Genomic DNA, 17,734 nt, shown 5'->3' with positions numbered 1-17,734 from the left:
GTGTCTGTTTTCAGAAATGTGTGGATTGACAAGACCGTAGATGAGCCGGTGGAGGACGAGGTCATCGCTCTTGCAGGAACAACTGCACGGTTAACGTTAACATGTCATCCTGGCCGATGGTTAACCTGTTTATTGTGCCTCCATCTCACAGGGGCTGATGAGAGCGGGAGTACGCCACTTTGATCGGCTGCCACTTTTGATGCAATGCCGGACTATAAACTCTCTTGTGTTCGCACGTCTATTTGAAGACAGCATGTGATAAACACATACACATATATTTTCGGCAAATGTGGTACACGTGCTAGCTTTTATTTTGCTGAGCAAAGAAGTGAAACCCGACACACACCTCAACAGTGTGAAGAAAGGCAGGTGTTGAGAGCGGCTCTGCTAATTGCCTTGAACCGGCTCTCTGATACGGCCTGGAGTGTTTATCACGGCTGCATTTACATGCACATTTCACACTTTTATTCTAACACATCTATGGCCCAGAGGATCCAACTGTAAAACCACCGGCTAATTAAAATGTCAATGAATGAACAGCTGAATGGAAATTCTGTGCGATAAGTAAATGCATGGAGTATCAAACATTGTTTTAGACCGCCCCGTCGCTCCGTGTGAAAAGGTGTTGCATTAAACACCTGCAGTGCACACTGCACACATATTGATAACATAATCTCCACAAGCAGCACTCTGCAGGGAGAAATCGAGCAGGGGGGAGAGAGAGAGAGAGAGAGAGAAAAGCCAATAGCAGAGGGGAAGAAAGAGAGGGAGAAAGAGCCTTTGTGATAGTTTTACATCTCAATAAGCACAGGCTGTGCGAGCATGAGCACTATGTCATAACCAGGGTCACGGCTCTCATGCTCCCCCTCCAGCTCTTTCTCTCGCTCCTCTCCTTCCTCTTCATCGCTCCTTGTCTTCATGATGTCATCCTCTTAATCCACCTTCTTCCTTTTCTGTGTCTCTAAACACATTAACTGCACTTAAACAAAGAGGTGGGAAAACAGTTAGCGGGTTTGGCCGCGAGGGTTTTCTTTCGGGGGCCTGTTGTGGCAGTAAATCTAACTATTGATCCGGTACACATCCTTAAAATTCACTTCACATCCTTCTCTCATTCGCAGCAAGCCTGGACTGGAATACCTCAACACCTGAAAAGCCACAGAGTCTTTGTACTCGTCTGCAGTACGCACACTGTTACCAGGGGTTTCCCCCCTCATTCATATCCTCTACACCTGAATTCAACTGAATTTTAAGCACTTCTATAATTCTACATGTCTAAAATCATCAATATAACATCAATTTGGTCTATGTATACATTCACAAAAGCCAGCATCCTCAGCATCAGATACACTTCTAAACCGCACACGAGCAACACACGCGACTTCTCCTCCTTTGTGTCCAGGTGGATACACACCTCGCAGCTCTCTCCCCTCCTTCATTCGGCGGACCCTGATCTTCAGTCTCATGTCTGCGCCCTGCAGGTCCGGCCAAAAACAGTCCTCCGCTGGGGCAATCACCACATCCAGAGGCATCCCCCAGAACACACTCAGATCAAAATGTTCTGGTGGTCCACTCTTCAGGGATGGAGCGATCAATGCTCCCCCCCCCCCTCGCCTCTTTTTCCTTGGCTGCACAGAAAAATGTCAGCGCAGACAAACAGAAGTTCTCCTCAAAGGGCTGACAGAGGTGAGCCCACACTCTGACTGTAAAAAAATCCAAAGTTGGCAAAGCTGCCTCCCACGAGTGTCCAAACACACTCTGGTCTCGTCAGCTGTTCCAAATGTCCAGGCAACGACTTTTAAAGAATTGACCGAGCACAAAAAAAAAGTCCAAACTCTCTACGGACTCAAGTTCAACAATCCTGTGCAATCACAGCAAAAAAAAAAAAAAATCCTAAAATGCTCCTGGGTCAATATTTTTTTTTTTGCAATTCTGTTGTTTTGCGGCTGGAGCAGAGAGGGAGTGGAAGAACAAAAGTGAGTATCCTTGTATTGCCTGTACACAAACGCCAGCTGTAATCTGCCTGCAGCTGGTTTATGCAGCGTCTGTGTGTGTGTCTCTCTCTATCTGAGCTCCTTCTCTGAGTCCACAGCCAGAAGAGCAGCCCACTATTGTTGTGCTGCTTCACTCTCCTCGTCTCTCATTCGCTCAGCCGCTGGCTGACACTCCTCCCTCTCCCTTCCTCTTCCGTCCCTCTCTCTCTCTCTCTCTCTCTCTCTGTGCTGCACTCTCTCCTCGAGCTCTGAGGCTGAATGAGCTCACTTCGCTCTGCTACCTCCCTTGCATCCTCCTCCCTCTCGAGCGGAGCCAGAGCTCCGTCATAGCTAATGTCTAAGGCATGTAACCACATTCCTTACTCACCCAACAAATATGCAGCCACCTCAGGGGCCTAACTGCAGAGCAGGGCTCTATCAGCAGCCATCCAACTGGTTAACAGATACATGCTCGCTGCTGCAGGGAGGATTTGTCTCTGTTTTGTGAAAATGCTGAGATTATCAACTACAGCGTTGATGTACCGACAACACGCTTTTGAACATGAATAAAGGTGTTTGCATGTTTTCTGGGTTTGTGAACGACACAGATGGAAAACAACACAAAAAAATTATGCTTTTCAGTTCTTAATATGAAATATCAAAGATCCTCTCAGACTCTGAGGTGGATTAAGACCGTCAGAGTGTTGAAAGCTGATTTGTCTCTGAAAGTTATAGGAATGTGTGTGACCTCACCACGTTTCCTGCGCTGGTTCGTGTCTAACATGTCCGTGTTTGGACACCGTGTTCTTCTCACCGACGGTGAAAATGTGGAGGGGGGAAAGAAGAGGAGAGGAGCGGGAGACAAAGTGGAGCTGAGGAAGAGGGAGGGGAAGGGGAAGGGGACGCAAAAATGCACAGACAATAGTGGAAGAGACGACCGAGAGATGATGAGAGGACCAAACGAGCTTGTGGTTGGCAGCCATCATCCTTTTGACAGGCCACAGACTCCTGGTACTTTACTATGGAATGACAAACACGTAGCCCACAAGTCCAGCTATGGAAACAAAGCAGCACTGAACTTAACACAACCACTGGAGGAAACTGAATGGCCACTGATTATCTAGTTATTGTACAAGAAAAGCTACATTTTAAATACCTAAATGCAATCATACCCTTCATGAAGACATGAGATTATTTTGCAAAAGGAAAATGTATAGCAGTATGTGTCTTTACTACCAGGGTATATGCAGGAATCCTGAAGTTCATTTCAATACCTTTGCAATTAAATCTATAGAACACAACGATACAAAGGAACTCATAAGCTGCAGAGGAACAAAGCTTGAAAGAATAATAAGTAACACTTTGACTCAAGTATTCACTATTTTGGAGTTTAACCCAAGATGTGCAACGTCTCGTGTAGACGCGCCGCCCGAGCCGATCTTGCAGCATGCGAGCGTGCCTGCGAATCGTTGTTTTTTAACAAACGCGGGGAGGAAATTAAATACATTCATGTATACTTTTTGCAGTCAAACTCAATGGATACAATTTAATAACTCATGAAATCACAATTAAGACTTTTTAATACTTTCCCAAAACTGATTTATCAACTTTTAATACTTTGTAAGACCCCCGCGGACACCCTGTTACTACACATGTAGTAACCCTAACCCACCAAAATCAGTTCATCTTAAGCCCGAGACCAACATATAATGTCCGTAACAGTTTGACAGATAAACGCACAGAAAAACCAAAAGTATAATGCATTTATCACTGACTAAAAAAGTCCTTTGACTTTTTTTTTTTTTTTTTTGCAGAAGGTACGTACCTTCCATGAGCAGGCCAGTCAAGTATCCAGTCTGAATCTGATCAGTCTCAGGTTGAGACATCAAAGTACATTTAAAACAGGTCAGATGGGCTTCAAATGCATTGAGTAAGCGTGCAACAAGCTCCAAATAAAAATGAGCTTATACAAGATGTCTAGTTAGGGGGCCGGCTGCATGCTGACTGACTGACCTCATCTCATCACTGCAGACCCTGCATGATCACACACGGGTGAGACCAGCTTTACGTCACCTCTCTGTTTAACTACGGGTCACTGAGAGAGGGAGCGAGGAGAGCAAATAGGTCACGGTGGTGAAGACGGGCTTTGTAACATATCCAGACATTGGTTTTGGGAGGAAGTCACAGCGTGAGTGAGCAAACACACACACACACACAGACACACATTTGTACTGCTGTCTTTGTGAGGACTCTCAATACCCCCTGCACGGCCGCGGGGTTATTTTTGTGTCTAACACATTGACGGACTTTCACCAAATAAGTGGGATCATTAATTAATTGGGAGGCTATCTCCAGATGCAGCTCATTGGTCAAAGATGTGCTAACCAACCATTTGTTTATCATTATGATTACAATAAATGTAAAAAATGTATATGAAAAATGTACGGCATGTATGCATTGCATTGATTGTTTGTTAAAAAATGATGCAAGGAAGGACAAAAGTAGCACCAGTTAGCCACCAGGGTGTGACTTCATAGTCTTGATCACTACATTCATGGCTCCTTTAATAGAACAGTGATGTCAGTTTGGTAATTCATGTTCCCACTGAGAAGAAAATAGAGCACATACAGTATGAGTGGACAGGGCGACTGACAACCGGTATCTTCCAGTAGGTGTCTGGTTGCAGGTGTGTGAACCTCCAGTTGCAAAAACTCGTCACGACACCTGTCAAATGGCAAATCTTGAGGATCAAAATGGGAGTTCATTTTGCAACTGGAAGACTACATCCATTTTTATCTGTGATCTATGCACTAACCTTAATCTAATAATACATGTCAAACTTAACGGGACACTGTGTAGTATTTATGGGTTTATATAACCCATAATCCACTTTTTTATCCATATTATGTGCTCCTGCATTGTCTAGTCGCTGTATAATAGTTTTTGTTTCATTTTCGTAGTGTTTCAAAAAGTCATGTAAAATAACATGGTCGCGGGCCGCGGTTGCTTTGCCACTGTTAGCAGCGAGACGCCATGTTTCTACGGGAGCCTGTAAGGACAAACGCAAGAGAACAAATCAAGCGTCGCTTTAGTTGTAGCGGAAGTCCCGCCTCCACTCTCTCCGCTTCGTCTGCTCGCCTCACGAACCTCATCTGCTGACACGGAGAAAGACGACAAGGACGACATTTGACCGGCTGCGGACACCGTAGCGCTCAGGGAAGGGAGGGGGTGAGTAGAGGAGCAGTTCTTTGTTGTAAATTTCAGCCTCTCCTCTAAATGGAACTATAAACTACTTACTTCACCTATAAAGGGATACTTCACCGATTTGAATGTGGCTTTGTATTGCTAGAATAGCAGTAGTATTTTTTAGAAAATGTGCTTCCCTCCCTCAGTTTTTCACTGAGTTGTAAAAAAAATCTGTTTTCCATTTTCAAAATTTGCCCTACTGTGATGCAAAACGCGTCATTTGACTCACAGTAGGGCACATTTGGATAAGGGAAAACAGATTTTTTTTACAAGTCAAGGAAAAACTGAGGCAATAGCAATACAAAGCCACATTCAAATCGGTGAAGTATCCCTTTAACTGTGACCTGTTGCCTCACTGGCGAGTTTTGTGTGTCCGTATGGACTGGAATAAGCCGCAAAATAATTGTCACATTTAGAATCAACAAAGTTGTCTCAACAAGTGAGTTCAGAAGTGCAGAGGACTGGCAAAATTGTCCCCACTTTCCCAAAAATGCCCTCATTCACTAAGGTCAAACTGTCAAACTGTCCCTGTAGAGAAGTGTACACACACATACACAGCAGCAGCTGGTTGGAGCAGGTGTGGCCCTCCATTGTGGTTTGTTGGCATTAAAGTGATTCAAACACAACGGTCATCACCACGGTCGGTATCCACACCTCGTGTTGGTTGTTCTCTATGTGTGTGTGTGTGTGTGTGGCTCAAAGCCATAAAGTAGCGTTTGAAACACAGGACTTCCGTACACCTGCCAACGGCAACAAAACAAAGACGCTGCTCGTCGACGTTTAAATGGTCAAACTCCAAACTCTTAACCCTTCTCTGCTTACACCCCCGTCCTCCCCCTCCTCCTCCTCCCCCTCCTCCTCCCCTCGTCCTCAGCAGGGTAACAAGGCTCAGAATAGTAGGTGTGTTAATTAGAGGATTACAGCCAAGATGCTATAAATGACATTCAGGCCTTTTTTATTGACTGCACATGCTGGGACATAAATAGGTGGGACAGTCACTCTAGACAACATCTCTGAGATTGAAAGCGTGCTTTTATGGTTGAGGGATTGTTACTGGGACAACATGCTTTACACACACAAACAAACACACACATCAAAACAAAAAGAAGTGTAGATGAGTATGAGATAGCGATGTTAGTTAGACTCAAAAAGGCCAGAGGGTTCTTGGAGACCTTAACGCCATGAAACAGCTTCTCCACTTTGCTCCAAATGAATTTAAAGTATAGAAGAAGCTTTTGATTAAATAAAAAGAGAATGACTGCATTAGACACCATTGACCTCTGCAACAGACAAGTGATGAGAGAACATGATTTTCTTCTTTAGCGATAAGTGAAGTTCAGTATATGACAGCATAATGCATTGCAGTAACACTAAAGGTTTAATGGCACCATTTTAACCGTCTCTATTCAACTCCCTCAACTTCTTGCGCAGAGGCAAAAATCCATCTTTAATTATTTGACATTTATCGCCAAATTTAAACTGACTGATTGGGAAACTTCTATCATCAAGACATGTCTGGTTTCAAACCACTGTTCGGATATTAGAGCAGCAATTTTTTAATAAATGCCAGACTGAATTCTGGAAAATGTTTACTTACTAAATAACTTATATTTATAATTAAAGCTCCCACAGAGTGTTCCTATTACAGATATATGTTAGTTATGGAGGTCTACTTATAAACATGAACTTCTTTTTATGGTCAAAAACCTCCTAGTTGCTGTAAACGAGCCGATAGAAATCGGTCTTTTCTGACGGTGTGCTGAGCCGGGATTTTTCAGACATAAATCTCACCCCCAGAAGACAGAGTGTGTTGTGATTGGCCAGCCAGCGTAGAGCCTTCCCAACTGTCTTGTGATTGGCCAGTACCCGGAAGTGACATATTCAGCACACCAGCTCTCAGAAGCGCAGCTCCCCCCTCTGGAACGGTGGATGCACTGCTACTCATTATCAAAACATTGTTTTAACAATGTTTAAAAAATAGCTTCTTCACGACTCCCCACCGCAGGCCCTTTTATGACTTTGACCCGGAGTCAGACCCAGAGTCAGAAGACACTGTTGCAAGTGAAATACCTCCACAACGGAAGTTATTCTTCTTCTGCGGTTCAATGTACGCAACCGGATGTGCCCGGACTAGTGCCCGGAGCAGGAGGATCTGCTGTTCAGGAGACAGGATCCTTACGTCACGATTCCAGGCCTTGCAGAGCCCGAGAATATCATAAAACACAGTGTTCCGGTCTATGGGAGCTTTAAGTTGTAATTTCAGGCTGTTAGTATGCATTCTGTGTTGTTATTTTGTTGTAAAAATGATAAAATAATTTCAGTTTCTCATTTGTGGTGTGAGATGCAACACATTGATTATAAATGAATTCAACTAACATACTCACTATCAGTTACTTGGCTTGACTGAAAAGTCTTGCTCATGATCAGGAACAGAGATGATAAATGTATGGTTCTGATATTCAAATATGCTTAGGTTCGTAATCCTATCCTCAAAATAAATTCACCCATATTATGTGAATATTTTGCACTAAATGCACTAAAATCTACTCAATGACGTTCCGTTAACACCGCAAAATAAATCAAATATGTTAATCAGGACGCCTCTTTCCTCCACCGGTGAGACAGGCAGCGACAGGAGTGCCACCCTACACCACAGATCATCTGTCAGGATACCGCAGCAAAGAGAGACGTCATTCTCCGGATAAGGCAGGTTAGGGTGATGAAGTCTATGAGTTAATGTTTCTGTGAGTTCATATTCGAGTGTGTGTGTGTGTGTGTGTGTGTGAAGGGCAATCAGTGCAAAGTGAGATGAAGACATAAAGGGTCATTGCTGCAGGGGTTAGAGACCTAGTGGACATTTATTTGCACTATTATGCATGTATATAGGTGTATATGCTTTTTTCGTGTGTCTGTGTGTGTGTGTGTGTTGATAGCGCTGGTTGTCAGGGGATCAGTAACAAGGCTGCTCTTGCAGTGATGTAATGCCCACAGGAGAACACAGCTGCCATGCCTGGGGGGTGAAGTAGTCACCAGGGGAGAGAGAGAGAGAGGGGAGGATGGATAGCAGGATGGATCAACTGAGGGTGGGGGAGGCATTGAAGGAGAGGAGGGGAGATTAGTAGAGGGGGAGTTGGAAGGGTGAGGGGATTTTTTTACTTTGAATCCATAGGGAAATATTAGCAGATATTGTGGTCATATAACCAGAGGACATTTTGTTGTGCACTGGGGGAGGTTGTGTACGTGTGTTATGTCTCGGGCTGCAAGATAAGGTCAAACAAAATCTAATTGTGATTATTTTCATACGTATTGCGATTGTCGAATGATTCAAAACGTGAACCGTAAACTGTCATTTCCACAAAAACTAAAGCTAAATCATGATTTTTTTTTAAACAGTTTTGGGAGTTGGTTAATAAACAAAACACTGATTCTCATGATTTTTGTTGCAGCAATTCAGAGACTGTTAAGTCACACATTTTATTGGGATCAAGGCTAAGTGTCTTTTCACTTAACCCTTTAACACCAAAGCTTTAAAATGTCAGTCTGGACCTTTTTTTTGTTGCTGCTTATTTTAACCATAAAGGGTCAGAAAATGTGTGTGTTTTGCCGGTTATTTACAATTTACTGTATGTTGAAGCAAAAAGTCTTACTTAGAAAAAACACTGTACATGAACACCAGATTTTGCAAGTTAAATTTGACATTTTGAACAGTATAAAACATTTCAAATAAACATTTGTTTGCGTATTTGTCTCAATGTCCAAAAACAGGCCAAAAAATGGAAACTATATACAAGCATTTTTCACAGTCTTTCCTCTCTGGTGACAAAGACGCTGATTCTCGGGTGTCCTGCAATGGTGCGAGTGAAATTTCCTTATAACCACGTTATGGCTTTGACGTGCAACTTCCCACCTTTCAGAAACCGTTGGAATCTGACCGTTTTTCAACGACGCTTGTGCAAGCGTGTCGTCTTGGATACACTCGGTGTTAAAGGCATCTCTAGTTCAGGAGGTGAAAACAAGGCTGAAGGATGAGAGAAGGGCTTCTTACATATAAAGATCAGATGAGGGGAGTTTTATATGATTTGAGGCAGCACTGATGCCCTACTTGGTCATGTGTGTGTGTGCAAGAGACAGTTTCATCTCTATCTGTGCAGCCTGGAGCGAGGCCTGCTTGCATCACTAATGCAGAGGACCCCTTACCCTCTTAACAACTTAACCCCCTGGCGGAGCTCAGCACTTGGGGCTACTGCACCAGTAAATCTGTCTCAACGGCAAGAAATGAGTCTATACTCGCAGAAATATATACTCTCGCTCACACTCACTCACACACACACACACACACACACACACACACACACACACACACACACACACACACACACACACACACACACACACACACACACACACACACACACACACACACACACACACACACACACACACACACACACACACACACACACACACACACACACACACACACACACTGAAGAGAAGCTGGTAAACTTTCAAACACACCAAGGGGGGCTTTCAGGACCAGACAGGCCCTCATAAACCAGATGAACTACTTATAAATCCCAGTTGGAGTTCAGTAGTGTGTGTGTGTGTGTGCATGTGTGTGTGTGGAGTGAAAAGGGCACTGTGAAGCCTCAATATGAAATGCTGCTGGCCACTGCAGGCATGTTCCTACATAGTGTTTACATAATGCACGAATCCTGCTGTAAATTCACTTTGTGTAAAAAAGTAAGCATGTAAACTGATGTTAATTTCAGGTTGTATATATACTGTAGATAGTATAGTATGAGAGTAATGTGTGTTTCTGTGCCATAAAGGCATTAGTGTGCAGGAGTGAATGCTGCTCTCGCCTGATTTCCCCAGAGGTGAGTTTATCTTCACAGGTTCACTTGAGCAGAACGGATGGTTGTCCTTATACTGAATGCTAATGGCTGAATGCCGGGTTGCACAGGGTTTCCCTGCAGCACTTGGACACAATAACGTGCTGGAAACACACCCAATGTCTCTTCATTGTCACCCGCACGCTGGAGAGTCTGACACACGTGCGTGGTGGTGGCAGAGCAGCAACAACCGTGCTGAAGCTGCTCCGTCAAACAGAAGCTGACAGCAGATCAGTTCATTTTTAATGAGCCTGTACCGCTGCAACATGCAAACTGACAGGCAGGTCTCAGATCAGAACAGTGTTAATTAGCTTCTAGCAGCGCAGCAGGCAGGCTGACAGACACTGGCCTCAAAACAGCACTGGGGGCTACCAGCCATCTGGTCCTCTCTTCTCTCACACACACACACACACACACCTTTCAGTGTCTGGTCTACCACCGTCTACGTGTCTCACAATTAGCTCAACCTGTCTCAGTGTGTTTCTCTGTCGTCTCTAGAGCCCGTCTGTGCAAGAGTCTGAATGTTGTGATGAGTCTCACCCAATATTATTATTATATATATTTTTTTGGAATCCAAATCTTAATTGATTTTCAGAAATGTCTGCCTCTATCAAAACAACAAAAGACCAAGTGTGATCCTCACGCTAACGTTTAACCCATTGACGCCGGGAAAGCATTGCCGCATTTCTACCATTAGAGCCGGGAGAGCGGTTGCGCGTTTTATTCTACCATAGACGCCGGTAAAGCGGATACGTACATTTTCGGGGGGTATAAGGGTTATTTTCTTACTGTTTTTTAATTGGAAATAGTTATTCACTTTAATTTTACATTTCTGTATCTAAATAAACTAAATTTCACAGGAAAGCCACAGATGTGAGCTCTCAAATACTTTTTGAATTGTGCTCCTATATCTGCTACAGAGGCTGAGAAATCAATCGTTTAGTCGGCATTGAAGCTCAGGTTTTAGAGGCATTTTTTCCAGGCGCTTCAGGCCTTAATGGGTTATTGGGGGTTTGGGTTTGGAAGTTAAAACAGAGAGTAAAGGCCATGGTATATTTCCGCGTGCGGACCTAACATGCACCATGCGCATGATGCAAATTGCGTCATCAGCTCGCCACGTGCAGGCCAGATTTTGTAATCGGAACAAGGCATAAAATAATAATCCCAAAATATACAATAAAATACATAAGAGGCCAAAATCCTAGGGCCTTCAGACACTGGGTTAGAATTCCAGAGCTCTGCACAGACCAGCCTCTTTTTTTTAGGGTTTTTCGAAGTCAAGCTGATCAACATGAATTCATTTTTACTTTCAAATTAATTCATTCTTTCAATGACTGAGTAATGTTCTAGCAGCTGTAATTACAAAGATTCTGTTTTTGATCAATTATGTAAACGTGACCCGTCGCCTAATGAACGCACACTTGGGGGACACTGGCGGCATCTTCCCCAGCCTCCCTTGATATTCTTTTACTCAGCGTGCACAGCTGTTGTTATCTAACCAGGAACAGCCACGCGCTGCAGATGTGTGAACGTTGTTAGTCAGGTTTTCCACTTTCCGCTTATTTTCCAGCGAGATAACACTTTAAGTTGGTGGAATAACTTTAAGGCAATTATACATAAAAAAAAGATAATTAGTTTCAGGCGAGTGAACTAAGTAAGGCAGAAGTAAGGTGTGTCCTTCAGTGGTTTTTGCAACACTGGTGGTCAGGATCAGCTTTCCTGCCATTATAGGCCCTGGGGACTGAGTGACTGTGTGTGTGTGTGTGAATGTGTCACATCCAGAGCCCAACAGTGACATCACTACAGTAGAACAATAGAGAAGGCATGACGTTATGTCGTGAGAGGAACTGGAAAAGCTGTTTCTGTGTGTGCCCTGCCAACGCCTCCATTGATGCTTTTAACTTATTTTCAAAGGCTGGCTGCAGGACGTCTGAGCGCATTTGTTTCAATTTAAAGATTTTTTTTTTTGACAACACATAGGCATCCGTATACATACATGCTGAGTTCCCGAGGCGTCTCCCCCGTTTCACCCCGGGGAGCGCTGATGTTACTTCAACAGAAACAGGAAATAGTTGCACAACAAAAAGGGAAGTGGCCTCTGTGTAATCCTTCATCTGTGCATGTGTGTGTGTGTCTGCTTGTGTGTGAGAGACTCTGAGAGTGTTTGTGTTAGTGTGTGTGTGCGAAGATGGAAACTTGATATCTGAAGGATCGGGAATGATCACAAACTGCGATCTTGGGCCTTGAGCCTGCCTGGAACTCCAAAATTAGACTGTTGTCATAGCAATGGAAAGAATCTCCCGCCTTTATCAGGAAGCAGCGGTAGATTCCCCAAGGTTCAGCCAAAAAATGTCTCTTTGTGGTTAGCATGTATTTACGGTAATAAGACCTCTGTTGCAAGTCTGCGTACATACCAGAGAAAAGTGTTAAAGGGACACTGTGTAGTATTTATTGGTTTATATAACCCAAAATCCACTTTTGTATACATATTATGTGCTCCTGCATTGTCTAGTCGCTGTATAATATTCTTTGTTTCATTTTCGTAGTGTTTCAAAAAGTCATGTAAAATAACGGTCGCGGGCCGCTACTGCATTGCCACAACGCCATGTTTCTATGGGAGCCTGTAAGGACAAACGCGAGAGAACAAATCAAGCGTCGCTTTACTTGTAGCGGAAGTCCAGCCTCCACTCTCTCCTGATCTCTCTCGCTTCGTATGCTACGGCCGCGGTAGCTCGCCCTCTCCCTCGCCTAACGAACCTCATCTGCTGAGTGCTGGGTGAGCAGAGGAGCAGTTCTTTGTTGTAAATTCCAGCCTCTCCTCTAGATGGCACTATAAACTACTTACTTTACCTTTAAACCTTTGAAGATTAAAACTCATTGCTCTGCTTCAGGCAAAGAGTCCAGTCCTCTGCCGATGAGCCAGGGAAAAAAAAATCCCTCCGTCTTTTTTGGGAAAATAATTAGCAAACTTCACATTAAATAGATTTTCCTCATAGTGTAACGCACTTTAAATATAGCTGCCAAGAAACACAACCTCATGCACATGGTGGTGGTGTTGGTGGTACAGTCTAAATCAGATTAAAACAGGAGAAAGAAAGAAAAAAAAAAAACATGGCAACCAAATAAGTCACTAAGGAAGCAGCGCTACGGTATGCCAGAGATAAAGTGCATCAAAAACAGCTCAGTGATAAACAGGAATCCACCATTGTTCCAGCGAATGACGCTATGACAGGAGTGGCAGTGGGCAGTCGGAGCATTAATGGAATGTGGTGGATGCAGGCCAAATCTGTGTAGAATTAGCGTAATTGTAAGGCTCCTTCTTTCTCTTTTACTTCTGTAAAGTTGGAAAGTTCCACTCCACACGTGTGTCGGAGACAACAGGACAAATAAAAACTGACGGCACAGCAACCAAACTAAAGCACTCTTGACCTAAATTCACTGCGAGGTTCGACTTATGAGGTGCTGATGGGGGCGTAGCATAGATGGGGGGAAAAACCCTGCCTGACTTAGCATGCTGTTCTGTCTCAGCTCCTGTTGACCTGATGTGTTGACACTGCCTGGGTAACAGTTTAAACAAACTATTTTTATTCCATCCAGGATGAATGCGTGACAGGGGAAGGGTTGGGATCTTCAGAAGGCATCTAGATACATTTCTAAAGCAGCAGGAGCCTGAAGGTATGCACTGTGAATGTCCTGTATACACACAGCAGCTTAAACAACTATGGTTTAAGTATTTAGGGCAATATGGTATGAGCTATGGAACTTATGATCAAACTGCATCGAGAAAAACAGAAAGTTATTGTGCATAATGTGTCTAAGGCCAAGAACCACACTTAAAGTTTCCTTTATCATGTCATGTTTGTTTGTATTCTGAAATAAACCAAAGTCTGAAACTATGATAATGCCACTTATTTGCCACACAAGAGCATTTTCAGGAACCAGCCAACCATAGAATAGATGTTGAGGTGTCAATTATTGATACTGGATAGGCTTGTACCCTGAGGTGTCCACATAAGTTACACCATCAGTTTTGGCCCCTTGACCAATATACGCAAAATTACAAGTTTGGTATTTTGAGAATTTTTTTAACTCTAAAACCTGTTATATAGCATTAGCATAGCATTTTAGGGCTCCCAAAACAGCAGTAAAGTTCGGATTAAGAAGCATAAATGATATAGATTCATTCAGATTTTAGATTCAAGTTGATTTAGTTGCACAAAGGCTCAAAAAAAACGATGTAAGAGCACTTAGATTATGCTAAAAGTTTACATCTTATGTGTTTAAGGACATAAGAGAACATCAGGGTCTGCAGGTTTCAACAAGTCAAATTTAAGACTTTTTCAGACTTTTTTAAAGACCATAATGAATACAATTTAAGACCCATTTCAAATCCATACTGGCAAAAAAGTACAAAAGACATGAAGGAAAAATCGCCATCTTATGCAAGCAGTTCGGCTTAGCTGTGGTTTTCTCCGCTGCTATGCTAAGCGGTAACACACCGAGGCGCGCACACAGCACACTAGCTAGTGGTGCTCGATAAATCCTCACCAGGCAGCACAGGTGACCTACTTTAGTTCCGTGTTGTAGTTATTGTTGTTATCGCATCCTCAAAAACAGAAACATTTCAAAGGGAGACTGAAGTTTATGCAAGTTTTAAATAAAAATAACGTTAATAGATTTTTAAGACCTTTCAAAACTGTATTTAAGACCTTTTATGAGATTTTAGGAGAATTTAAGACATTTTAAGGCCTTAAATTCAAATTATTGGATTAAAACTTTTTAAGACCCCGCGGATACCCTGCGCATACTGTGCCATCTTTATACAATACCACAAATGAAGAGAAACACATTCTCACTTTATCTTTTGGTGCATCTAAGCGTGTGCGTGTCTGTCTGTGCTGTGCGAGTGTGTCACCTTACATTCAGCGAGGAAAAGAGGAGCAGGAGGCGAGCAGAGCAGTGAAATCACATCATGCTGAAAACATCTGGCAACGGCTCACATAAACAGACATGCACACACAGAACGCACACACACGCACGTTTGTGCAGCTATTCTTCTTAGGACACCATTTCCTTTAATTTGGACAACCTAAAAAAAAAAGGCATTATCCCGAACCTTGACCATAACCAGAATGCAATCTTAGTTTTATATCACAAGGACTACCGGTCCTGACAAGGTCAGTGTTTAAGTCAAAAAAGGTCCTAAAGAGGGAACAAATACAAGAAGAAAAACACACACACACACACACACATGCTGGGCTGTTTTTGTTCTCTGGTTTTGAGGGAAAGAAGGGAAAAATGACATCAAGCTCATCATGTGAGGCCAGTGAGACCAATGGGGGGGGGGGGGGATGTGTGTGTGAGAACACTGGCAGAATAAGAACATTGTTACATAAAATGCAACTTGGTACAGTCCGCCCCTGGGCTCTGTTGTTAACATATTGTGTGCGTGAATTTGCACATATGGGTATGCATTCGCTCATTCGCTGGACCGCGTCTGCAGCAGGTTGAGCGTTCACACACTCTGCCCCCATCAAGGTGTGTGGCTAAAAGAGCAGCTCATTACATACCTGCACGGTGACTGTTTGCAGAAAACAGATCATTATGTCACACAGTGTAGAAACACCCTGGCTTCTCAGAGTCCGCAGCACTTCTCAGAGCACAAAGGTGATGTCATAGATATTTTTGCAGGCCATTTTCTTTGACCTTTGTGCTCCCTCAGTGTTGACTGGGGTGGGGCCGGTGTGTGTGTGTGTGTGCGTGTGTGTGTATGCGTGCATGTGTTTATGTATCTACAAGCCAGGGTGAGAGCACCAAGGCCACTGGCGCCAGATGTGACGACCGCAGTAGTCTGGGCCTAAAAATAGAGCTCTGTTCTCAGCACCGTGAAACTGAAGAGAACTAAGTGTGTGTGTGTGTGTGTTGGGGGTGGTAAAAGGGTCTGAAGGAGCAATGTAAGGAGGGATGGACAAAAGGCGAGGTCATTGAGAATAATGAGTGAGATCTCCCCTGGGAAGGTGAGCTCACCTCCTAATGGCACCACCGGCTCCTTCTCAATGAAATCATTGATCTGCTGGAGCTCCCCTCAGCGTAATGGAGAGAGAGAGAGGTCAGATGGAAGGATGGAAGGGGATTGGGAGGGAGGCGAAAGGGGGCAAGGAGGTGCAGAAAGGGCAGGTTAAAAGGTTGAAAGACGAAAGGAGGAGTGGAGAATCAGGACCTCAGGCACACAACTGCAATTACTGCTGCAGTCTTTCTGACCTGCACTGTGGCTAAAACAACACACCTGGAGGCAGAGAAATGACTCATACATTGTTTACAGAGCTTGATCGATCATGTTAACCCGATCACACTTGCATCTACAGGAATTCATATTTATGTCTAGCTCGAGAAGGACTGAAGATGGCGCTGTTGGGAACAACTCAGGATGCAGATATTCCAGGCAAATGTACAAAAGTGTTCCACACGTTTGACAGTTTACAGTCACATAACATCAGTGATATGACATGTGTGTGTGTTGTCTGAAGAATTGCATACACTGTGGCACTTCACTGCTGGTGCGTGCGCACGTATGTGTTTGTCACTTCCTGCTTCTCCTGCAGCTTCTCAAGAAGAGGAAATCAAAAAAAGCAAGGACTTTCTGCTGTGAGGAAGCTGATTTTGAAGCTCTTTGACCACACACACACACTGTGAATGACACATGCACACACAAATCAGCAGTATTACCTCATCTCAATGGCTCTCCTTCTGTTTTGTGTTTTCCTTTTCTCCCTCATGCACTTTTGAACATTACCTCATGCGTGTTGTGCAGGCACTACTTCATATGCACATATTCATGCAGGCATGCACACAGACACACAAACCCACACTCACTCACTCAAACAGACCTCCTTATGCAGCTCGGTGGAATGTCTCAGTGAACGACTGCATTGTGAGATTCGGTCTCCCACGATTACCTCACCTCTTCAGCTTCGTTCTGATGCACGCACATGCACACGCACGCACACACATGCACACACACATTGCCTAAACAAAGCTTTTCCCCTAACATTAAACAGTTAATGTCTAACCCTAATTTTAACCTAACCACAATTAAAATCTTAACCAGTTCCATGACATTCTACCTTTTGCTAAAAACCTCATTGAGACCAAAACCTCCTGCTAGGTTTTGGTCTCAATGAGGACTATTGGTCCTGATGAGGTCAGTGTTTATGCCCAAAAAGGTCGTTTGACCTTCAGAGGTAACAAATACACACACACACATAGGAGCTGCAGCACTTGTTGTATAAAGGCACAGAAGAATTGCACATATACAGTCACTGGATTGACCTTTGTCTCTCTGTCGGTACAGTCACACCCTAACCCGAATCAAACCAGGGGGGACACAGCAGCTCTTGTGTGTGTGTGTGTAATTGTGAGAAATTAAATGTGAAGGACGCACCTTTCTTCTCCCAATAGCTGTCATAAGTGTGTCATCGTCATGTCACGTCCTGTGTGCTTAGGACTGGGCTGACAAGTTTGAATGTTCGCAGGGGGCATGCTAAGTTAACCTGTAAAAATAAAAGTGTGTCCCACTTACATTCCACACACAAGAACAGTTGTGTGTTATAATAATTGATCATC

At 43.6% G+C, this 17,734-nt stretch overlaps 1 protein-coding gene across 3 annotated transcripts in view; it reads right to left on the bottom strand.

The window, feature by feature from the left end:
* Positions 1 to 17,734, bottom strand: part of dusp8a (dual specificity phosphatase 8a) — a 50,577-nt gene that overhangs the window by 9,426 nt on the left and 23,417 nt on the right. Inside the window, exon 1 of one of the 3 annotated variants that reach the window (XM_083893429.1) lies at positions 1,412 to 2,137. The exons of the other annotated variants lie outside the window; for them this stretch is intronic. Within the exon in view, the coding sequence (XP_083749555.1) occupies positions 1,412 to 1,529 (118 nt within the window). The 5' untranslated portion in view covers positions 1,530 to 2,137. Of the gene's footprint in view, positions 1 to 1,411; positions 2,138 to 17,734 lie in introns of those variants that run through there. 3 annotated transcript variants of the gene reach the window in all.

This window comes from Microchirus variegatus, assembly GCF_963457635.1.
Source record: "Microchirus variegatus genome assembly, chromosome: 8".
Taxonomy (NCBI): domain Eukaryota; kingdom Metazoa; phylum Chordata; class Actinopteri; order Pleuronectiformes; family Soleidae; genus Microchirus; species Microchirus variegatus.
The sequence above is the reverse complement of the archived record's forward strand: the minus strand, read 5'-3'. Positions and strand labels throughout refer to the sequence as shown.